The following is a 24,646-nucleotide window of genomic DNA, read 5'->3' on the forward strand; positions in this document are numbered from 1 at the left end:
TGACAATTTGGCCAAAACATCTCCTTCCCTGTCTCTAGCTCCTTTTCTGTATCCCTCACTGACAGTTTCTCTCTTTCTCTCTCTCTCTCTCTCTCTCTCTCTCTCTCTCTCTGTCTCTCTCGCCTTCCAACTCTCTTAATTTGTGTTGCTTTGTCCTTCTCTCACTCTCCATCCCTTCATCTGACTTGGCATTTCTGCCTCTCTCTATCTCCTTCTCTTCCTCTGTCTCATCTCTGTATCTTTCTTTCTGTCTCTCTCCATCCCTCCCTCTTTCTCTTCCTGTATCTCTCTCTCCCTTTCTGCCTCCCTCTCTCTGTCCCTCCCATCTCCCCCGACCATCTCCCCCACTATCACCTTGTCTCTTTCCCCCTCCCTCTTCCTTTCATTCTCTCCCTCCTCTTCCTCCCCCTCCAACTAGATCGGACAACTTACAGGCTGCACGGAATCCAGGAGTTTGGTGAGTTGGTAAAAGCGTCGTGAGCAAGAGGTTGGATTTTTTCTCTTGCAGGCAATTATCCGATCGAGCTCTTTAATGTAGTTCATTCGAAGTTCGTCAAAAAATTTCTGATTCTTCAGTCCATCCACTGGAACTGATTCAGGAGGAATTCAAAGTGGTGAGAGGAGAAAGCCCAAGGGACCATTACAGGAGTGTGGACCCAGCAATGTAATTAAGGTAACTGGGGGGGAGGGGTTGGCTGGGAGGACTTGCTGTTGCTGGGAAACCAAAGATTCTGTTTCTTATTATTTAAAAGCTTGATGGGAACTTGGTTTGCTTTCTGGAGGTGACAGTTGGATCCCAGTGTATCTGTCACCATTTTCTAAAATTCACTGGATCCCGGATTTAGGGCTTGCACGGGCCTCAGAGGCTAGCTAGTCCAATTCCAGTAAGTAATTGTGGGAGTCCAATTCCCTGCCTTTCCTCAAGCAAGATGTTGCATTTCTGGGCTCTTGGAATTTTCCCTGACTGTTCCTCAGTCTGGAATGCTCTTCCTCCTCTACTCCCTGGCTTCCTTTAAGTGCTACCTAAAATCCCATCTACTACAGGAAGCCTTCCCCCAAGCCCTCTTAATTCTAGTGCCTTCTGTCTCTTAATTATTTATTTATCCTGTATAGAGCTTGCTTTGTAGATATTTGTTGGCATGTTGCCTCCCTGTTAGACTGTAAGCTCCTTGAGGGCAGGAACTGTCTTTTGCCTCTTTTTGTATCCCCAGTGCTTAGTGCAGTGCCTGGCACATTGTAGGCACTTAATCAATGTTTACTGATTGATTACATGTGGTTTTCTGAGTCAATAGGTTGCTGTAAGGTTTAGTGGCCCAGGTTTCTATTTGAGTTTGACACCACTACGCCCCCATATCTTAATGAGATACTATCAAAGGTAATCAGGTGAGATGGTATCTAGCCACACCTCCACAATCTCACACTTCTGAAGTTGATTTGTGTAATCAGTGTGTGACACTGCCTATTTAATCCTATCACAGCCCATCTTATTGGACTGGCCCAATGCCCATATCTTTTTTGCATCTTGGCTTTCATTTATTATGTCAGCCATCCCTTCTGGCTTTGCCTCATCTCCAAATGGAAATACAAATGCAAATCTTCAAAGGCACCACCTGTGCTTCTATCCAAGCCACTGATGAAAATGTTAACCCAAGGATAAGTCAGAGATCCCTGGGGTTCCCCACCCTAGACCTGCCAAGTTGACATGACCATTCTTCGAATCTGGCCATTCAACTAGTTTGGAACCCACCCAACTGTGCTACTCTGGAACCCACATCTCTCCAGCTTTTTTTTTTCTCACAAAAGGAGCAGGAGAGACTTGGTCAAATATTTTCCCCAAATTTAGGTAAAGAGCTGATCCTCTTACTTGATAAACCAGTTAAATAAGGAAATGAGGTGGGTCTGGCAGGGCCCACTCTTGACCATGGCTCCCCTTCCTAGATGGTCAGTAGCCATCAATTTAATAATATGCTCTAGATCAGGGATGGGGAACCTGTGGCCTTGAGGTCAGAAGTAGCCTTCTAGATCCTTGGGTGAGGCCTTTTGACTGAGTCCAAGTTTTATGGAACAAATCCTTTTATGAAGGGGATTTGTTCTGTAAAGTTGGGATTCAGTCAAAGGGCCGCACTTGAGGGCCTAGAGGGGATTTGATCTGTGAAGTTGGGATTCAGTCAAAGGGCTGCCCTTGAGGACCTAGAGGGGATTTGTACTGGGAAGTTTGGATTCAGTCAAAGGGCTACACTTGAGGACCTAGAGGGCCACATGTAGGCTTGAGGCTGCAGGTTCCCCACCCCTGCTCTAGAATTTTGCCAGGAATCAAAATGGAGCTCACTGGCCTTTTGTTGGCAGGCTCCGACCACCCTGCCTCTTTCTTTTTTGACAGTGCGAAGGATTTTGGGCCCCGAGCCGGAAGACCTGGCTTCCAATCCTGCTTCTGTGATTTACTTGCTGTATAATCTTGAGCAAGTCACATTTCTGTTCTCTGAGTCTCAGCTTCTCCATCTGTCAAATGGGGATGATCACACCTGCTCTGGCTACCTCTCAGGGCACTTGGTAAAACTGAAGGCATTCTATTAATGTCAGTTATTACTGTCACTCTCATCACCATCGTTGATATAAGCATCAGTGATATATGGTGAGGGCAGATGGAAGTAGATGGGGGTAGGGGAAGGGGCCTCAGAGGCCCTCTAGTCCAACTCCTTTATTTTACAGAGGAGGAAACTGAGGCCCAGGGAGGGAAAAGGACTTGCCCAAGGTCACACATAGGATCCCAGATCTAGAGCTGGAAGGGACATCAGAGGTTATTGAGCCCAGTCCCTTTGTTTTACAGAGGGGGAAACTGAGGCCCAAGGAGGGGAAGGGACTTGGCCAAGGTCACATAGAATCCTAGGCCTAGAACTAGAAGGGACATCAGAGGTCAGCTAGACCAAACACTTAATTTTACAGAGGAAGAAACTGAGGCACATAGTGGCTAAGTGGCTTGTGCATTGTCATAAAGATAGTGTCAGAGCTGGGCTTTGACTCCCATGACTCTGAGTTCAGAGCTCTTACCACAGCACCACACTCCCCTTTGAGGTATCTAAGTCTTTCATTTAGCTCTGACCTTGGTGAAATGGATTCATCCTGTGACATGGACCAAAATGGTGGTTGAACAGGTGTTGCGGGCCGCGTTAGAGCTGAGGCCTGTCCTCCTCGGACCTCCAGGCCTGGGGGCCTGCTGAGATAGACTCGGGGCTTTGGGATGTGGGTGGAGCCAGGAGGAGGGGTCTCGCCTTTGTTGCCTCCCTGGCAATTCCCAGTCTTTGCCTGTGCCCGGACCTGCCAGACCACGTGGAACTTCCGGCTCTCTGGCAGAGCATGTGGAACTTCCGGTTCTTTACCTGGACTGCCTGCCCGCAGGGAGCTTCGGGTAGCGTGGGAAGAGAAGGGGAGGAGAGTAGGCAGAGTCGGGGCGGTCCTAGGACCCAGGTGTATTGAGTTTTCACCTGTCTTTCACCCACGTAACCAAAGAGTGTACCTATGTCACTAAAGGTATAAATGTGCTGCTTGCTGAAATAATAAACGGAGTCACTCACCATCTTCTCGGCTCCTGCCCCATTGTCCGCGAGATCAGGTCCTTTGCTTAGGCAGAGGCCTGGGGCTTGGGGGGAACCCTGAGCATAGTTACGAGGCTTCGGAAGCTCGTAACAAATGGGTGCTTCAGGACCACCTGTTCTTTCGCTTGCTCTTGATAGAAAATGAAACTCCCTCTGAGGTCCACGTTAAAAAGGGGACCATGCAGGGGTGGGGGGTGAGGACCGAGAGGGGTACTCACTAATGCTGAAGAGCAGCAGGGCCTTCATGCACAGAAACTCCTGTGGGGTGATCTGGAGCCAGCCAAACTCCTGGGAGAGATGTCTCATCCGGACACACTGGCTGTACATCCTTGACTTGTGCATCCGGTATCTGGGAGAGGCAGAGAGAATCAGAATGTGAGACATGCCGCAGAGGCTCATGGGTACAAAGCCCATTGCCACCCCCACCCCCCCCAACTAAAGGGGATTCCATTAGAGCAAGTCAGAGGCGGGACCTTCCGAATCCTACTTGATATTCTTTTCTCTGCTGGTGGAAAAGAGAGAATTTCCAGGGCCCCTTCCTGTTTCCTGGGAGGGGGAGAGGAAGTAGAATCAAATGAAGCCAAAGGGAAGACCACATAGGCTCCTAGGCCCAGCCTAGGCCTAGCTCCTATGATCGTAATTGCTAGAGCCTTTGGACATCTGATCTCCTTCTGCTCAAAATGAGAAAATTTAATGTGTCGCCCTGCCTTGGTGCCCAAATGTCCCCTCACCGTACCAGAAAGATGGCAGATTCTTGAAAGAGCTCACAAGGGCAGTCCACTGTGCCCCTCTGAAATCCATTTTTAGTCTTTCACAAACCATCTCCAGAACCTCTAGTCTGTGCAGGCTTTGGGTAGCACAGGATAAGGCCATTCCCAGAAACCCCAGGAAGTGCCTGCAGGCCTACCCACAGGAACTAGGGAATACTGACAATGGAAAAAGAACTCAAAGGCAGACACGTGAAAGCCCCCAACTTTGGGGTCCCTGCAAGATGCTACTCACTGTAGGGAGGCTTAAAGAACAATCCTAGGGAGAGTATTAAATTGCCTGTGGGAGACAGAAGCACCAAACCCCAAATTTAACTGACCCTTCCCACTACTCCAATCCAGAATGTGACTTTCTAAGTAACTTTAAATGCCACAGAGAAATGAGAGAGGGCAGGCCCAGAAAGCCTCGGGTGAAGCCTGTTGGGAGTTAGGGCTGAATTTGACCACAAATGATGGTGGCCTGGTTGCTGGTGGAGGGAGCTGCTTGGAGGGGCTTACTCCCCCTGTTCTTCCATGCCATGTCACACCTTGCTGAAGGTTTGCTCTGAAGCCTCTTAAGGTGGGGCCCTGTTCTGGCTCTGGGACTCAGTATGGATAGCTGGGTGGGGGCTCTCCCCAAGCACATCCATCCATCTACTGTCCTGACCTCTCAGACTTTGGTAGGGAGGGGTGTGAGGTAACATAAGCAGCCACTCTCATCTCAGGGTCACTCCTTCACCCAGCACTTAGGATCTGGAACTCCAAGGGCTCTTTGAGGGCTTCTAATCCCAGCCTCTCATTACCTTGCAGAAGAGAAAACTGAAGCCTAGAGAGTGGAAGAGAGGGAGCTAGGCTCCAAATCCATATACAAGACATTCAGAGGCAGCCCACAGCAGAAGGAAGAAAAGGAAGAAGAGGAAGAGAGCCCTTGTCTCCAGGACACTTACTCATTGAACACTAGGTCAGGAGCAAAGTAGAGCATCCTGGAATTGACATTGGTGAAAGATCTCCAGCCCATGGCAAACACCATAAGTCCCATCCAGGAGTACTGAATAACAGCCATCTGGTCATCCACATGCAGGTTCCGGAAACCTGGGAAGAAGTCAGGAATGGGGGTTAGAGTCCCTAGAGTTGAGTCTTGGAAAGGAATGTAGGACAGGAAGATCCAAGCTTGAGAGCTCAGAAAGGACCTCAGAGGCCAATGATTCCAAACCCCTTCTTTTACAAAAGAGGAAACTGAGGCCCAGTGAAGGGAAGCCATGTGTCCCAGGTCACAGAGCTAGCAAGAAGCTACAGTGCCAAGACTTGAACCTAGGTCTTCTGGAGGTTTTTGGAGCACTGAACTTGGAAGAGGGTCAGGAAAAGTCAAGGTTCAAATACTACCTGGGATGCTAAGTGTGGGACTCTGGGCGAGCCCCTTCATGTCTCTGGGTCTCAGTTTCCTCATCTCTAAAATAAGGAATTGGATTTGATTCCATGGCCTCTGAAGTCCCTCCCAGAGCTAACATTCTGTGTTCTAAGGCCCCTCCCAACTCTGACATTCTCTGTTCTAAGGCCCCTCCCAGCTCTGACATTCTGTGTTCTAAGGGCCCTCCCAGCTCTGTCATTCTGGGTTCTAAGGCCCCCTCCCAGGTCTGCCATTCTGGGTTCTAAGGCCCCCTCCCAGGTCTGCCATTCTGGGTTCTAAGGCCCCCTCCCAGGTCTGCCATTCTGGGTTCTAAGGCCCCCTCCCAGGTCTGCCATTCTGGGTTCTAAGACTCCTCCCAGCTCTGACATTCCATATTCTAAGGCCTCTCCCAGCTCTGACATTCCATGTTCTAAGGCCCCTCCTGGATCTGACATTCTGTGTTCTAAGATTCTTCCCAGCTCTGCCATTCTGTGTTCTAAGGCCCTTCCCAGCTCTGACCTTCCCTGTTCTAAGGCCCCCTCCCAGGTCTGCCATTCTGGGTTCTAAGGGCCCTCCCAACCCTGACCTTCTCTGTTCTAAGGGCCCTCCCAGCTCTGCCATTCTGGGTTCTAAAACCCGTCCCAGCTCTGACATTCCATATTCTAAGGCCCCCTCCCAGGTCTGCCATTCTGGGTTCTAAGGCCCCCTCCCAGCTCTGCCATTCTGGGTTCTAAGGCCCCTCCCAGCTCTGACATTCCTTGTTTCAATACCCATCCCAACTCAGCTATTCTATGTTCTAAGAGCCCTCTCAGCTTTGCCATTCCCTGTTCTAAGGGCCCTTGTTAGCCATCTCGTCATTCCATGTCTTTTCAATTCGAAGCTAGAATGTGGATAGAGCCGTTCACTGTATGATGGCTCTTTCCTCTCCCCAGTTCCTCCCCAGATCCTCAGCTCCTAATGGGCAGGGGCCATCTCATATTCCTGTGATACCAACAGCACCAAGCCCAGTCCTGGACCATGGCAGGAGCCGAATATGTGGCTTTTGGATGGAGGTGAGGCTGTAAAAGGAGGGTACGAGGCATCTGCCTCCCAGGTGGAGAGAAGAACAAGGACCTTTGGATTACTGTCAATCTGGTGGGTGGAGTAGCTCCCCAAAGAAGGGAGGGAACGGATCAGGATTTTCAGGCCTCACATGTCATTTCAGCCAAGAGAAAGGAAGCTATCGATGCATTATGATGTGGCTACTGGGAAAGCAGCAGCATCTGCTCTGGATGCTTCTCTCTAGGAAGGGGGAGAGATGGGGAAACTGAGGGAAAAGGAGCTAAGGGGGACAGAAATTGGCCCCTCTGGTTTCTTTACCCACAGTTTAGGGGGAGCTTTTGAACTCCAGGACCTGATGGAGTCACGGCTAAGAAACAGCTGCATCACAACCTAGGGGTGGAGAATGGAGTTGGAGACAAGAGTGCCTTGGAATACTCTACTGTGTTCCTAGAATGTCCCGGGAACAGAGGCCTGGTCTGGAGCTAAGGCCACTTGGGGCCAATTCTTACCTTTGCCCCCAGGGCACTGTCTGTTCCCCGGGGGAACCCGCTGGTTTACTTAGCTCCTTATTCAGGAAAGGACTTTAGATCTAGAAAGCTAGAAAGGACCTTAGTGGCCACCAAGTCCAACTCCCTCATGTTATACATCAGGAAATGGAGGCCCAAGAGGGGAAGTGACTTATATAAGGTCTGACAGAGCCCAAGCTCTAGCTCTACAAATGGAGGGGACCTCTGAGGCTGCTGACTCCAACCTTGCTATTTTACAAAAGAGGAAACCAAGGATGTCACTTCACCAAGTGACTTGTCCAAGGTCACACAGCTAGTAAGTAGAAGAGACTAGATTTGAACCCAGGGCCTTGGACTCTAAATGTATCACTCTCACTACAACATCAAGTGATTCTCACTCGTGGATCATGGAATGGATGAGCTATCAATCCTTTGAGAATATGCATTCCTGGGTGATGGGGATGTGATCTGAACCCCCAAAAGGAAACAACCCTATCTTTGGGCCCCAAAAAGGAAAAGCCCCTGGACTTTTCCACATGGTTCAGGCCCCTGGCATTCACCTGAGATAACCAGCCCTTCCCAGTTAATTAACTGCTCTTTCATTGTCTGCACCTGGCCCCACCCTCAACTGCCACGCCCTTAATTCCATCTAGACCTCTTCTCAGTTCCCACAGTCTTCTGTATAAAAGATCCATCTTGCCTCCGTGAAAATGCTCAGATTCCTTAAGAGTCTAGCCAATATGGTGGATTTTTAGAATCATGCCCACCTTCTGTCAGTGTTCTAATAAGCCATTCGGGCAGGACCCATGTGTTGCTATTTTGGGGTCCCAGCACCCCTAAACCTCAACATTGGGCATTATCTTTGGGCTCAGAAAGGCTGGAGTGTGAAAGAGCTGGATCTTGGAGGAGCAGGATCACATGAGTGCTGCCAGCATGTGTGCATTCCTGTGTGTACTGCACATGCACATGTGAGGTTCGAGGTATGTATGAGTGCATGTGGAGATGCTTGTGGAATTGCACTGTACATGAGATCTGGGACAACTGTGAATGCTAATGCTGTTTATATGGAGCCAAATTAACTTGGCTCAGTTCTGTGAAAGGATTTCTAATTAGTCATTTATGAGAACTGCATACCATTTAGGGCTAATTACCATGTGTAAGGTAACTCCTAAGGCTGCCTAGCAGAGCAATGGATCTGGCCCAGGACCTTGGTGGGGCGGGGAGCAAACCTTACTGCCGACATGGACTCCCTGTGTGGCTTTGGGCAAACAGCTGAACCTCTCTGAGACTGACAGGGAGCTAGCAGCCTAGAGGTGGGACCTGCTCTGTGCATGAGAGAACTCCCCACAAATCCTTGTGGGATTTACATACAAGAACAATGATGCATGTTCATAGAGTGTGTTAGATTCATTTTCCTATCATTTTTACTTGATATTGTGTATGTTCCGTCTTCTATTAATTTGATAGTCTGGGTACAACTTGAGAGGGGTGGCCTAGATAATCTCTAATGTTTCTTCCAGGTATGACATTCCATGTTTTATGATCTAAGGACCTTCTTGGCTCTGACCTTCCCTGTTCTAAGGCCCCTCCCAGCTCTGACATTCCTTGTGCTAAGGCCCCTCCCAGCTCTGACCTTCCCTGTTCTAAGGCCCCTCCCAGCTCTGACCTTCCCTGTTCTAAGGGCCCTTCCACCTCTGACATTCCCTGTTCTCAGTCCCCTCCCAGCTCCAAAGATCTCCCCTATGGTGTTGTCTGGGGGAAGGGTCCTGATACCCCCCCTGCTGCCCTGCCTGGTTGTCTTCCCATTCCCCTTACCAGGCAGGGCCTTGGCCCACTTGACCACGTGCACCAGCTGCCTCTCGCCCAGCTCGTTCAGGCTGGACAGCAGAGCAGCGAAGGAGTCAGGTTGGTTGTTGTCATGGCCAGCACAAACCACGCCTGGCTCGATGGCCTCCAGGACATTCAGGAAAATGGGTTGGCACTCATAGCCTTCAATGTGGGAAACTGTGAGCTTCTGCCCCTGATCCTCATTGGGGCTGGTGGAACTGGAGGCCTCGCCTTCCTCCTGCAACTTCAGGTTCCCAAGTTTCTTTAGCTTCCGGGCTGTGGGGGAGGAAAAGGCAAGCATGGCATTATCACTCAGAGCCCCAAACAGCTGGCAGTGGGACCTGTAAAGAGTCTCCAGGTTTGGCAGGGGCTCATTGCTCAAAGCCAAATTTCAGCCAGTACTCATCTGACCTGGTGTCAGAAAACCTGTGTTCGAGGCCTGGCTTTGCCACTTCCTAGTTGGGGAACCATGGCCAAGAATGTCAGCTCCTAGGGCAGCTAGGTGGTGCAGTGGATAGAGCCCTGGAGTCAGCAGGACCAGAGTTCAAATCCAGCCTTCAACACTTGACACTTACTAGCTGTGCCCTTACACACAAGCATGACCTAAACCCAGGCAAAGTTCAACAAGTGGAGAGATCAATAAAATTCCAACCCAGTGCTAGATATTCTTCATGACCTTAGTTAATCACCAAGTGAATGGTCCTCCCAGTCAGTTGTGGAAGCTGGGATGTCTGGGTGGTCTTTAAAGATGGAGAAGTTCTAAATCACTACTAACTAGAGAAATGCAGATTAAAACAACTCTGAGGTATCACCTCATACTTATCAGATTGGCTAATATGACAGAAAAGGAAAATGATAAATGTTGGAGAAGATGTGGGAAAATTGGGACATTAGTGCATTGTTGGTGGAGTTGTGAACAGATCCAACCATTCTGGAGAGCAATTTGGAACTAGGCCCAAAGGACAATCAAACCGTGCATACCCTTTCATCTAGCAGTACCATTACTAGGTCTGTATCCCAAAGAGAGCATAAAAAAGGGAAAAGGTCCCATGTGTACAAAAATATTTATAGCAGCTCTTTTTGTTGTGGCCAAGAACTGGAAATTGAGGGGATGCCCATCAGTTGGGGAAGGACTGAACAAGTTGTGGTATATGAATGTAATGGAATTCTATTATGCTATAAGAATGGGCTATAAGAAAGGATGAGCAGGAGGATTTCAGAAAAACCTAGAAAGACTTACATGAACTGATGCTGAGTGAAGTGAGCAGAACCAGGAGAACATCATGCACAGTACAGTAACATTGTCCTGTGATCAACTTTTATAGACTTGGCTCTTTGAAGCAATACAATGATCCAAGACAATTCCAAAAGACTCAAGATGGAAAATGCTATCCACATCCAGAGAAGAAACTACAGAGTCTGAATGCAGACTGAAGCATATTATTTTCACTTTTTTGGGTGGCTTTTCCCCCTTTATTCTGTTTCTCCTTTCACAACATGACTAATGTAGAAATATGTTTTATATGACTGCACATGTATAACCTATATAGGATTGCTTGCAATCTTGGGGAGATGGGAGAGGAGGGAGGGAGGGAAAAATTTGCAACTCAAAATCTTTCTGAAAATGAATGTTGAAAATTGTCTTTACATGTAATTGGAAAAAACAAAATACTATTAAATTAAAAAAAAGTTGGAGGAGTTGTTGGAGTGGTAGAACAAAGTCCAAATGGGGACAAAGTTGGGGTGGTGGCAGTGGGAAGTGGTGAGAATGGAGTGGAGGCCAGGGAGGCCAGATGGCAGCAGCCAGAGTGGGGAATAGGGGGACCTCAGAGAAAGGTGCATTCATATGACTGGAGGAAAGGAAGTGAGCAAAGTAGCTTTGGACTCACCTGGAGAGGGCCTTGAATGCTCCTTTAAGGGTCATAGTATAACTTGAGAATGCATTCACACACTGATCAAGCACCAACTGTATGCAGAACACATATGCAATGGAGGAGATAGAAGGCACTGGCTCCTGTCTTTAAGGGGCTCAGAGTATGTTCCAGGTGGAGAAGATCCTTGTCCTGAGTGGCTGCTGTGAGCAACGGTGGAGGGGAAGCACCGGAAATGGGGCTGAATAGTAGGGTTGAGAGACAGGACCTCAGTTTCCTGTAAAGTGAGTACTAAAGAGCCTCTAACATCCCTTCTAACTCTTGCTTTAGGATTCTAGGTGTGACCTTAGGCAAGCACTTCTCCTTGGGCCTCAATTTCCCCTTCTGTACACTACCTGGTCTTTGAGGGCCCTATCATCCATGAATCTAGGTGCCTAAAGCTCTCCCCCTCATTAACAGGAGGGGCTTGGACTCCATGGTCTCTGAGGACCCTGATAGCTCTAGGTCTAGGCAGCCCCTTCAGCACCCTAGGCCTCAGTTTCTCCCTTAGTAACAGGAGGGGGTTGGACTCCATGGTCTCTGAGGGCCCTGATAGCTCTAGGCCTAGGATCCCAGGAGTGATCTCAGAGCAGTTCCTTCAGACCTCTGGACTCAGTTTCCCCTACAGTAACAGGAGGGTGTTAGGGGGCACAGTCTTTGAGGCCTTATCTTCTCTAGGTCTAGCAGCCTGTGGATAGGAAGTACCTGTCCTTGAGGTGCAGGGTTGGGGTGAGGGAAGGGGGAAGTGTTAAGATACTGAAGTAAGACTCAACAGCCCCTCCAGATTACATTAATAACAGTAATACCTAATATTTATACAGTACCTTAAGGTTTCAAAGTGTCATAAATATATTATCTCATTTGATCCTCATAACAACCCGTGGAGGGAGGTGTTATTAACATTTTGCAGCTGGGGAAATTGAGGCAGAGAGCAGTGAAGTGACTTGGCCAGGGCCACACAGTTAGAAGGTATGAGATAGGATTTGAACTCAGCTCTTCCTGATTCCAGGTACACTGTGTCTCCTAGTAGCCTATCCTACACTGGGGCCTAGCTGCCCCACCACTTCTATGGGCTCAACAGTCTGGCTTAGTCCAGGGAGGGCTGGGCCTATTTGCCACCTGTCATTCTGTGGCCTGGTTTCGAGGGCTGAGGGTGATACATCCTCCCTTGTCAGACCAGACCTGCTGTTCTTCCCTGATGGTTCTCTCAGGTGCCATGCTACATGGAGCTGTGAGGCTGGTTACCTGGCACCGTACAGACTCCTGGGGCCTGAAATGCAAACTTGCCTAGAAGCCTGGGGATGGAAGGCCTGGATTGGACCCCTGCCCAGGGAATCCCTTCCCAACGGGACCACTGAACCCTGACTTACAGTCTTTGACTCGTGCTTTTTCTAGGCTGGGAAGAGAGGGCCTATGTGGCCAGTCAGGCATAGTTGGACCTTCAGAGAAGCTAGCTTTGTTGGTGGTCCTCCTGTGAGCCTGCTGGGTAGCAACTGGCTTCTAGCCTGTCCCCAGCTCTTGGCACAGTGCCTGCCACATAGTACGAGATGTTGGGGAACAGATGGAAGTATTATGCACACCCAAACCCTCTCCTATGCCCAGCCACGATCTTGCTTTCGGATCCTTACCTCCATTACTGTGACAGGCAGTGTGGCATTCTAGAAAGGACACTGGCCTGGAAAACATAAAGACCTGGGTTCAGGTCTGGCCTCCAACATGCTGGATCTGTGTCCCTGGGCAAATCCCTTTATCCCTCCATTACCTCAAATGTAAAATGGCCTCCACAGCCCTGAAGGGCTTTTCTAAGCTCTAGACCTGGAATTCTCTAGGACCTAGTACCTGGGGCTGGGTGCTGCCCTTACACGTAGGACTTGAACCCAGGTCCTACTATTACCACCACTACTACCACCTTCTCTACTACTACTACTACCTCTACTCCTCCTACTACTACCACCACTACAACCTCCTGTACTACCGCTACTCCTCCTCCTACTACCACCACCACCACCACTACTACTATCGCTACCACTACCATTACCACTACTACCACTACCACTACTACTACTACAGTGGCGATAACAATAGGACTAGACCTATGATTTCATTACTTATTGCCATTTATTGCAGTTAACAAACTCAATGTCGATTGGCACCTACTCTGCACATTCGTCTTCCCAAGGCGCCTGGGCAGTAAAAGCTTAAGTGACTTGCTCAGTATATGTCAGAGGTAGGACTAGAACCCAGGGCTCTCTGGCTTCAAGGTCAGCTCATCATCATGCTACATGGGGTTTTCATATGGAATTTACACTCCTCTAAACTCTTGCCTCCTCCAGCACCAAGCACAATATTTGTATGCAGTAGGTATCTAATATTCACTGATGGTTGTTCCATTTCTGCATCTTGCCCAATGCTCATCTCCATACACTTCATCTTGCTTGCCCAGAATTCCAAAGTCCGAGTTGGAAGGGACCCCCTGGGCCACTGAGACCAAGTCACATCTAAACAAAAGCCCCCTTTCTACCATATCTGACACATGGTCTTTACTTGAAGGCTAGCAGTATAGGGGGCCCACCATCTCTCAAGATACTCTGACTTCAAGCCTAAATTTGCCCTGTTTCACCTTCTCCCCACTGCTCCTGGTTCAGCCCCTTGGGACCAAGTAGATCATGGTTAATCCTTTTTCCATATGAGGGCCCTTTAAGTACTCAAACCCAGCTACCATATTCCCACAAAGCCTTTAGTCCTCAAGGTTGACATTGTTAATTCCCCTACCAGATCTTTATGAGGCATAGACTCAAGGCCCTTCAACATCCTGGCTGCCCTTCTCCTCTGGATTCTTTACAGCTTAGGGCACTGGTCCTTCCTAAAATGGGATGCCCAGAACTGCAAATCCAGCCCTCTAGCTGCAGCCCAATCAGGGCAGAGAACAGAGAAACAATCGCCCTATTTCTGGAAGCTTTGCATCTTTTAGTGCCTAAAGTCCAAATCAGTCATTACCCTATCACTGTGCCCACTCATACTGACTTGGGCAATCCAGGGAGCCATCCAGACCTAATTCCACTGCCCACTGCTGATCTTCCCTGGCATCAAAGGCCTCTCTGCTTGAGATCTTGCTTGACTAGCAGCTCCCTGAGAGCAGGGATTATTTCCATGTTTGTTTTTGTACTCCCAGCACCTAAGCGCTTACTGGGTACTTATCTTTTGAGCTTCTCCCTAATGACTATTCTTCAATTTCTCGAACAGTGCAATCATCTACCCAGACTTTCTTTCACCTCCTACTGGTGGAATCTCCCTGGACCATCTGATTCTCCTGAGTGAGGCTGCCTAGCTTCTGGATCTGGGTGTCCCATATCCCAGCAGGCCCTCCCTACTAATGACAGGAAATCCTTCAAACAACACCCCCTATTGGGCTATCTTCTTGATCTCAACTGTAACTACAACACCCCTGACCCGGTGATGCTGTGTCCATTAGTATGGGGCCCCTTACTTTTGGGTTGGTGAACTGGCTCGTCCTTGACTCCTTCCTCTTCCTCACTCCACTTATTTATCAGTGGTCAAATCTCACCATTTCTACCCCTATGAATATCTCTAGCATCCAATCCTTTCTCTGTACTCCCAAGTCCTCCATCTTTGTCACCTCTCACCTCTACTACTGTGACAACCTGCATTTTGGCTTTGTTCTTTCAAGTCTATCCTTCACGCTGCTGCCAAGGTGACACGAAGCCTGCTCCTGTGTGCCCCCAACTTCTAGTGACCTTTCCTCCTGCTGAAACTATCTTGTATTTAACTGCATTGCATAAATTTGGATTGGTTGTCTTTAGGTTCTCTCTCTCTCTGGCTCTCTCTCTCTCTGTGTCTCTGTCTCTGTCTTTCTCTCTCTTTATCTGTCTCCTTCTTTATCTCTGTCTGTGTGTCTCTCTGCGTCTCTCTCTGTCTCCTCTGTCTCTCTGTCCCTCACTGTCTCTGTTCCTCTCTGTCTCTCTCTGTGTCTCCTCTGTCTCTCTCTCTTTGTCTCTGTCTCTCTATACATATATAGTGTGTATGTACACACACACACACATATACACACACACATATACACACATACACACATGTATACATATAAACACGCATATATACACAGGTGTGTCGCTACTGCCTCCCTCATAAAAATGTTAGCTCCTTGTGGGAAAGGATGTTTGGTTCATTGTATCTGCACCCCCATCCCCTATTAGCCTAGTGTCTAGCACAGGGGGCAGGGACAGGGATAGCATGTGTAATTTCACTGCTATAGGGAACACCCTTCGCTGAAGCATGTTGGCACCTCCTCTGCAACTGTCCTAGGCAGGACTTGCATGAGGTCATCCTGGCTTTCTGTTCAGAGAGGGCACTTAAGAAGTGCTTGTTGAATGACTGATGGATGGCATTTTTACTGACAGATGAGAAAATAATCATGAAGCCTCATGGAAAAAGGAACTCCTGAGCCCCAGAGAGATGCTGATTGCTCAACTCAGCAGATAAACCCCCTGAGGCCTGCTGCTCATCTCCATTTCGGGGCCCTGCCAGCCATGCCAAGCCTGCCACAGGGAAGCTCAGGAAAGCAAAGTAAACGTGCCTCCCTGGGTTTGATGTTGGAAGAGTAGAGGGAGGGAAAAGACACGACCACATTGATGACTGATGGAGCCCTGGAAGAAGGCTCATGAAAATAACAAGGAAGACTGGGAAGTGAATCCAAAGTGCAGGATGACCTTGTCCAACAATTATTTATGTAGTTCTCAGGCACAGCCAGTAATAAGAAGCTATGCAAGCCTAATGCCAACTCCCACCCCCTGCTGCCTGGCCCGCCATGGGTTCTGAGCTGAGCCTGAGCTGTTTGGGGAGGGGGCAGAGAGGGAAGCCCGCTGGCATGGCCCGGCCCCAGGAAGGGATGCCCGCCTTCCGGTTTGGACCATAGACTTGGGCTGGGCCCCCATAGCAGTGCCTGCTGGGAGCAGGTTTTGAGGAATACTGCAAGGAAGCACCCATCAATATGGGCATGGGAAACAATTATGATCATCTCCTCCTTGCGTGCTTCAGAGCCCAAGATTTACTGGCACAGAGGGGCTGGACTTGTGAGGCTCCAATCCCAATTGCTGCTACCTGGATGCCACAGAACCAGTCAATTTTCCATCTCTGAGCTCCTGTTTCTGGTCCTTGCACATGGCCTACCCTGACCCATCTCAAAGGTGCCCTGCAGCTTGAATCCAGATTCACTCTCCTTTGTCCCCCAGTCCATGAGGTCTCTTGATTTTACTTCCATCTGTGATTCTGGGATCCCTGCTTTATCTCATCCCTCTACTTGGCCCAGTTCAAGCTTCATCTACAGTCACTATGATTGTGCTAAAAAGGAATCCCTCAAAATCCTTTTTTTGGGGGAGGGGGTGTTTCTGTGCATGGCAGTAGGCAGAGCTTACACATAACAAAGAGGTATGAGTACAGTCATTAGGAGATTCATACACCTCCACAGGGAAGGAGGGCCCTGGTTAGCAGGCTGGGAACATATAAGAGGCAAGCCATCAAGACATGCTCAGCATACTTGCCCTCTGAAGACAGGGCCCAAAGGAGATCTGTTTCTGTATTCAGTAGTCCAAGGACCCACCCAAGGATTCCTTTCATGGATGCAAATTGCAACCCTCTGGTGGCTAACTTGATGGTGGTGAGACCCTTGGGTGACACCCCAGTTGGAAGAACATAGTTCAAGAACTGAGAGGGGCCTTGGAGGAAATTGAGTGATTTTGCAAAAGGGGAAACCGGCCCGGGGATCTTAAGTGACTTGTCCAAGGTCATACACAGGTTCTTACAGCTAGAGCTTGAAGGGACCTCAGAGGTCAGCTAATACAATACCATCATTTTACAGAAGGGGAAACTGAGGCCCAGGGAGGGGAAAGAACTTCCTCAGGGTCCCACACAGGATCCTAGATCACCTCAGAGACTCCCTGGTCTGACTCTCATTTTACAGATGGGGAAACTGAGGCCCAGGGAGGGGAAGGGGCTTGCCCACAGTCACACAAGTAGAAAATGGCAGGCCTGGAATTTGACCCCAGATCCTCTGACTCACTGCCTCACAGGGACACTCTTTCAATGTACCCCACTGCCTCCTCCCAACCTGAAAATGCCAAGTGTAGGCCTAGTGTAGACCTTTTGCAGGAGGACCAATCTAAATTTGAAAAAAGCTCTTCACCGAGTCGGCCTCTGGGTGATGGATTTTTGGCTGCCACAGTCATGAAGATGCTAACACATAAAAAGGCTGCTATCTGGAGGGACTACCAACAGGGGTAAAATCAGAGGTCACTGTAGTAAAAAACAGTGCTCCCATTTTAATAGAGCTTCTGGGTTTTAAAGTACTGCTCTCCCATTTGCCCTGGAAGGTCAAGATGACAAGCCTCATCTTTTATTAATACCAATAACTGATACTTCATGAAAGGCTCTCCCAACTGCTTCCAAGAAGTAGCTAATCGCCTGCCCTCCACTACGAAAGGCCCAAAGGGCCTGTTCCCAGTCCAGATGGAGCCAGGTGTTGCTGCCTCTTCGCCCAGGAGGGTGGCCACACCAAACAGAGTAGAAATCAGATTGATTTCACTGGGGAGGTGGAGAGGCGAGGCGGGTGCTGCGGGGCATTGTTCTCTGGCTAGAGCAGGACCAGCTGTGTTGACAGACTACTTGGAAGGAAGGGTTGATATCAGGCTTGCCCACTAGCTTCAGTTGCCGTGAAGGAACACACAGGCTGCTTGTCCTAGCCACACAGCTGGGACCCAACATCATGGACCAGCACCTGAGCTAGCCAGAGCCAAGAAATAAGAGGGCCCTAAGAACAAGGATGTCAGGGTGGGGAGGGGCCTTAGAACAGAGAATGTCAGAGCTGGGAGGGACCTTAGAACAGAGAATGTCAGAGCTGGGAGCGGCCTTAGAACAAGGAATGGCAGAGCTGAGAGGGGCCTTAGAACAGGGAATGTCAGAGCTGAGAGGGCCCTTAGAACAGAGAAGGTCAGAGCTGGGAGGGCCCTTAGAACAGAGAATGTCAGAGCTGGGAGGGCCCTTAGAACAGGGAATGTCAGAGCTGGGAAGGGCCTTAGAACAGGGAATGTCAGAGCTATCAATCAATCTCCCTAGAATAGAGTTTGTCAGAACTGAAACATAATAGATCCCTTAGCTCAGGTTCTCCGCCTGCCTGACAGTCAGTCTGGGCAAGCCTAAGGATCCCTTCTCAAAATCATGGTTTTAAATTCATAAAACAAAACATAATATGCAGGATAACCAAAGAAGCCAATGCTATTGGAATAGGGTTCTCAGAATACTTTCCTAACAAACTAAACAGATCCACAGACTCCACATTCAGAAGACCTTCTCTAGTCCAATGTCTCCCTTTAAAGATGAACAAAGTATGAGTGCAAGGGGGCTAAGTTACCTTGTTCTCGGTCACATGGGGCTAAAGTCCCAGAGCCAGGCCAGGGACCCCAATCATCAGCACCCCCAACCAGGGCTCCCATCTCTCTACATTAAGCTGCCTCCCTCATTTCCCTGCCAAGGCCAGGCTCTTGTCCCATATGAAAGGTGAAGCCCAAGGGGAGATGGGAAACCCACGGTGGGCAGTGTGCTGGTCACTCTGTCCTCCCTCCTTGCTCTTGGGCCTCGGCTCCCAGGGGTACCACTGGAAGGAGGCTGCTGCTCGGGCATTTCCCTATCCGAGGTCTGGAGACTAGGCAACCATCCAGTATGGGGTGGAGAAAGCATGTGAGTTTGTAGGGTCACAGGACTTTGAGCTGGAGGGGACATTGGTGATTATCAAATCTATCCCCTTCACTTTATAGATGAGCAGAATGAATCCCCCCCAAGGGGAAATGACTTGTCCAGGGACACACAGCTAGTAAGTATTGGAGGCTGAATCTGAACCCAAGACTTTCTGTGTCAGGAAGAGCTATATGATACTAGGCAAGTCGCCTAACCTCCATATGCCTCCGACAAATCCCTAGGTCTTATTTACCAAGTCACATTTGGCTGTGATTTCTGCTGGGAGAAGGCATCCCTTCACACTACGGAAATCGGGGTTTTTGCATGAAACACAAGGTTAAGGTTCCATGATGCACCTCAAGGGCTCAGTGAACCAATCAATCCATCAATGATCTTATTAAGAACTTAGTCGTCTCTGGGGATACTGAGACACAAACAGAACAGCCCTTGTCCTCAAAGACCTGATGTTCTCTTGGGGAGAAAGTGTGGTCTGTTATTTTAGGGTCCTTTGACTGACCCTCCCAGGGCCGGATCCAATGAGATTAGCACAGAGCCTGGCGCATAGTAGGTGCAACAGAAATGTTAGCTTCTTCGTTGTCTTCTTCAAACACTCTATGTTCTAGAACTCCACATTATGGCAACAACAGAAGGTCGATAAAGGTTTGAAGCAATCTGTCTTGAGTTGGGGCTGTGCTTATAAGGAGACATTGGACTACACTGGAAAGATAACTAGCTCTGGAGTCAGAGAACCTGGGTTCAAATCATGCCTTTCTTGCTTAAGGTAAGGGTAAGTCCCTTCCCCTTCTTTGGCCTCAGTTTCTCTTCTGGGACTTAATGGCCCCAGATGTTCTCTAGCAGCTCCAGAGCTAGGTTCCTATGTGGGATCTTGGGAAGATCCCTTCATCTGCAATGACTAAGCAGAGAATTCAAAATTCAACATGACCACCATTTCTCAAGAGTTGAGATAGATGACTCACGGATGGCATGTGGGAGGCAGGGGTGTCTGGGGGATTGGGGGTGGGGGCCTGGATGAACAGTAACACCACCTTGCATTTCCATAGTACTAGAAGGTTTGCCAAGTCCTTTAGAGGCCTCATTCATCCTTGAAACAACCCTGTGAAGTGGGTGCTATCATTACCCTCTATTTTACAGATGAGAAAACTGAGGCTCACAGAGAACTTCTTGGGTGTTATATAGCTTGTATATGTGTCTAGAGGTGGTGCAGCAGATAAAGCACTGGGCCTAGAGTCAGGAAGACCTGCGTGCAAATCCAGCATCAGACACTAGCTGTGTGACTCTGGGCAAGTCACTTCACCTCTGTCTGCTTCTGTCAGATGGGGATAAAAACAGTACTTACCTCCTACGGTTATTCTGGAGATAAAATGGGATATTTGTAAAGTATTTAGCATAGTGCCTGACATGAAGTAAGTACTATATAAATGCTTTTCCTTCTTTCTTTCTTTTCTTTCTTTCTTCCTTCCTTCCTGTCTTTCTTTCTTCCCTCCCTTCTTCCTCCCTTCCTTCCCTCCTTCCTTCTTCCCTCCCTCCCTCATTTCTTCCTGCCCTCATTCTTCCCTTTCTTTCTTCCTTCCTTCCTTCTTTCCTTCCTTTTCTCCCTCCCTTCCTCCTCCCTTCCTCCTTCCCTCTCTCCTTCCTTCCTTATTTACTTCCTTCCTTCCCCTCTCTCCTTCCTTCCCTCCATTCCTCCTTTCTTTCCTCCCTCCCTCCTTCCCTCTCCTTCCTTTCCTTCTTTCTTCCCTCCTTTCTCTTCCTTCCTTCTCTCCCTCTCTCCTTCCTTCCCTCCCTCTCTCCCTCCTTCCTTCCTGTGACTTCCTAACCTAGCACTCTACCCATGTGACCTTGTTTGCACATGGATTAGGCACTTCAGGTCCCAGGCCCCGTAGGCCTTAGGTGTCAGCCTTCCTGAGTCATGGCCAAAAATCCCTGGTCCTTGGTGGCCAACCCTGTGGTGACAGTTACCCCCTTCTCCTCTGCCTGGTCCACTAAATGAAAACCACACATCTCAGCCATACGCTCATCCTCAAACATTTCTGCTTGTGCTCCTCTCCCTGGCCTAGCCTTTAAGACGCCAGGATCACCTCCATGCCACAGGGAGGGGGACTTTAATGGAATATGAAAGTAATATAAAGGAGTTTTTATTCATGGTGGAAAATTCTTCTGGAAACCAACCTGGACTCTATGTGGGTATGTATTCGAATGCTCAAATTATGGAAATCAGCTTTCTGTTGCTGAAGATTCCAGGCTGCTCTTTCTACATGGGCCAAAAGGCAAAGGCAAAGCATGGCGGGGCAACCCTCCCCCCACACCAGTCTCACGTGGGCTCTGGCCTTCACACAATGGAGCCCTGTCCTTGCAGCTTTCACTGTCCCTCCCTGGGTCTCAATTTCCTCCTTTGTAAGAAGACGAGGTTGGGCTAGATGGTCTCTGAAGTCCCTGTTCACTCTTAGCCCTCTGTGGACCTAGGATTGCTGAAATGAATGAACGGACAAATGAACGAATGAATGAATGAATGCATGAATGAATGAAGGAATGAACAAATGAATGAATGAATGAATAAACAAAGGGATCTATAAAGATTTGTAGCTAGAAAAGGGAAGACTGTGGAACAGTGGGGGTGGGGCATTTATTAGTATCTCATACCCCAGAAGGGTGGGATGAGACTAGGCCTGGGATTTCATCTGCATAGGCCACTTCTAATGAGGAAATTCATGTGACCAATGCAAGCTGGGCCTAAAAAGTGGCCCAGAAAAGTGAGAAGGCAAGTGACTTGTCCCGGGTCACACAGCTAGGATGTGTCACGGAAGAACAGCGAAGGGGTGAGCCTCTCCCTTCCTCTACTGAGCAAAGATGCCAGCTGCTTTGTGTCTTCACTGAAGAGGGGAATGGGAAACAGAGTTTAAATGTGGGTGGCTGAATTGACATGGGATGGAGTCAAATGACAGCCCACTCTCTCAGTCTCTGGACAAACCAGTTCAGTACCTTATTCCAGATTCAAAACCATCAGGCATTATGCTTTAGTACTGGAACTGGACGTCTCTTGTGTGACCATGGACCAGTCACTTAACCTCTCCGATCCCACTTCTGATGTTGTCTTGAATTGGCTGCAGAGTCAGGAAGATGTGGATTCAAGTTCGGCTTTTCCATGTAAACTGACTGGCTGACTATAATCGTACTGAAACTTAGTTTTCTTATCTCTAAACACAGAGAAACAGAGGAGGCACTGGCCTTGAAGTCAGGTAACCTAGAAGTCCTGACTCTGATGCATCCTGACTATGTGACCCTGGACTAGGCACTTCTCTGGGCAGCTCTCTAGGGCTGGAAATTGACTGATCCCTAAGAGCAGAGAATTTCTTCACTGGGGAAACTATTTATGCCAAGGAAAATCACAGGTTGGTCCCTATCTCTGAGCCAAGGACAAACCTGCTTGTACTCCCTTCCCTTCTAGAGGCTTTAGAAATCATCTGGGTCACCCCCTTCATTTTATAGGGAAGGCCGGACATACAGAGAAGGTGCTGTGACTTGTCTAAGATCACACAGCTGCTAAGTGGAAGAGCTAAGCTTTGAATGAGGCCTCACTGGGCTCTTGGGGGAAGGGTTCTGGGAAGTTGTAGAGGCTTGTCTAACAACCAGGTATTACTCATTCTCAGAAAATCTGTCAGAGGAGAGGGCAGAATGCCACCTCTGCAGGATGGCCATGGATAAAGGAGGTATATAAAAAGCATCAGCTTCTTTACCCAGCAGGCTAAGGGGTGGTTTCTGAAGTATTTGATGTATATTATGTCAAAGCTTGGGCAGGGGTGGGGAACCTGGGGCCTCAAGGCCACATGTGGTCCTCAAGGGCAGCCCTCTGACTGAATCCAAACTTCACAGAACAAACTTCACAGAAAAAAAATCCCCTCTAGGTCTTCAAGTGTGGCCCTTTGCCATTAGGGCTGCACTTGAGGACCTAGAGGGCCACATATACGCTCAAGGCCATAAATTCCTCACCCCTGAAATGTAGTGGATAATGGTGGAGTTGGGAAGACCTGAGAGACTTGAGTTTGAATCCTGCCCCAGCTACTTAAATCTCTGTGTGATCTTAGGACAGTCATTTAACCTCTTGCAGCCTCAGTTTCCTCACCTGTAAAATGAGTTTAGTAATAGCACCAAGGTTGCTGTGACGATTAAGTGAGATCATATATTTAAACACTTTGCAAATCTCAAAGAACTTACATAAATGCTAGTAATTATTATCCCTGTGAAGTAGATGCTTGTAGATTCCCATTTTACAGAGGAGGAAAATAAGGCTTGGTGAGGTGAAGTGACTTGCCCATGGTTACATGTCTGGTAAGTATCTGTGAGGCAAAATCTGAACTTGGGTCTTCTGATGGAAAGTCCATTGTTCTCTCTACTTGGTCCCTTGTAATTTATGACTCTAAGATCCACTGGTAAGAAGTCTTTAAGTCTAAAGAAGACAGACCAGCAGTTCTCAACCTGAGGTCTGTGAACTGGTTTTTGAAATATTTTGATAACTTATGGATTTTATTTTATGCATTTAGAGACATGATTCTCAGAAGGATTCTAGAAGCTTCATCAGCCTGATCGCCCAAGGGGGCTGGGACATAACAAAAGGCAGGAATGCCTACTTCTGTCCAAACTCAAGTAGAAACGGCAGGGGTGGGGGGCTCCAAACCACACAGAAGCATCCCTGGGGGGCCGCAGGTCAACTTAGTTTTAAAATGTCATGTTATCCATACTTTATTGTATTTTTATTTATTTTGTGACATATTTCCCAGCGACTTTCTGATCTGGTCTGGCTGCATGGCCCACCTGGGAATGCTCCCCACTTGGCCCTAGGCCCTTTCCTAAAGCCTTCCCGGTCAGCGGGTCACCTGGTGCAAGATGCTGAGGTCGTTGTGGCCACTTCCTTGCCCACTCACTTCTCATGCCCCTAGTAAAGGGCTGGGCCCTAAGGACACTAACTCCGTAGTGGGGGGGCCTGGGGTGGGGCCCTGGGGCCACCAAAGACTGGAGAAGTGGGAGTGAGGAGTGAGATGCAGGGTCTTAGAGAAGGAAAAGGGCGGCGCTGGAGCCTCCTAGGTGGCATAGTACCTCCTCCCAACAATCCACCTAGATTTGACTGGTCCACACTTTTATATGTTCATATAGCTCCCCTGTCAGAATATAAACACCCTGAGGGCAGGCACTGGTTCATTTTTGTCTGTGTTCTCAGGGCCCAGTGGAGTGCACATAGTAAATGCTTAATAAATGCTTGCTGACTGACAGAAGGCGTGTGTGCGTGTGCGTGCGCCATCGAGTACCCAACTAGCAGGAAGTTTTACAGGCCAGGACTTAGGAGCATGGGCATACAGGCATACAGGTAACTAAACCCAGTTCCCTCCCCACAGAGCTGGAAGTACCTGGGGAACAGAGACTATTAGAGCCATAAAGGGCCTGAGAAATCACCTCATCTGTTCTGTTTGAAGAGGGGATGAGACCACAGGGCTAGTAAGAGAAAGAGCAGTGACTCGAACCCAGGACTCCTTCCCTCCTTTTGTTGCCTGCCCCCCTGACATTTGATTGCTTTTCTTACTAGACCATGCATTTCTCTCTTCAGATGCCCCCTCCCACCCCGCCCTCCTGGGCCAGTGGAGCGCTTGGCTAGAAAGACAAATATCACACTTTATCTTTCAAGGTTTATGTGGGAATATTTAGTCTAATGGACAGATAATGAAAGCCGTCTCCCTGCGCTCAGCAGAGAAGCAGGGGCCTACGGGGGCTGAATTTGGCCTACGCTGTTAGATGCGGTCACTGGCTGCTGCTTCTGCTTAAGCCTTTTGCTTTGTTCCAAGGGAGGGTCTAATTCCTGAGGGTGTATATGCGCGCGTGC

General features: G+C 48.8%; 1 protein-coding gene across 1 annotated transcript in view; it reads right to left on the reverse strand.

The window, feature by feature from the left end:
- AR (androgen receptor) overlaps positions 1-24,646 on the reverse strand; it is a 237,756-nt gene that overhangs the window by 6,395 nt on the left and 206,715 nt on the right. Inside the window, exons 4-7 of the mRNA XM_036740384.1 lie at positions 9,089-9,376; positions 5,287-5,431; positions 3,812-3,942; positions 433-590 (exon numbers count right to left, since the gene is read on the reverse strand). Of these exons, the coding sequence (XP_036596279.1) occupies positions 433-590; positions 3,812-3,942; positions 5,287-5,431; positions 9,089-9,376 (722 nt within the window). The remainder of the gene's footprint in view (positions 1-432; positions 591-3,811; positions 3,943-5,286; positions 5,432-9,088; positions 9,377-24,646) is intronic.

This window comes from Trichosurus vulpecula (assembly GCF_011100635.1).
Source record: "Trichosurus vulpecula isolate mTriVul1 chromosome X unlocalized genomic scaffold, mTriVul1.pri SUPER_X_unloc_1, whole genome shotgun sequence".
NCBI classification, from domain to species: Eukaryota; Metazoa; Chordata; class Mammalia; order Diprotodontia; family Phalangeridae; genus Trichosurus; species Trichosurus vulpecula.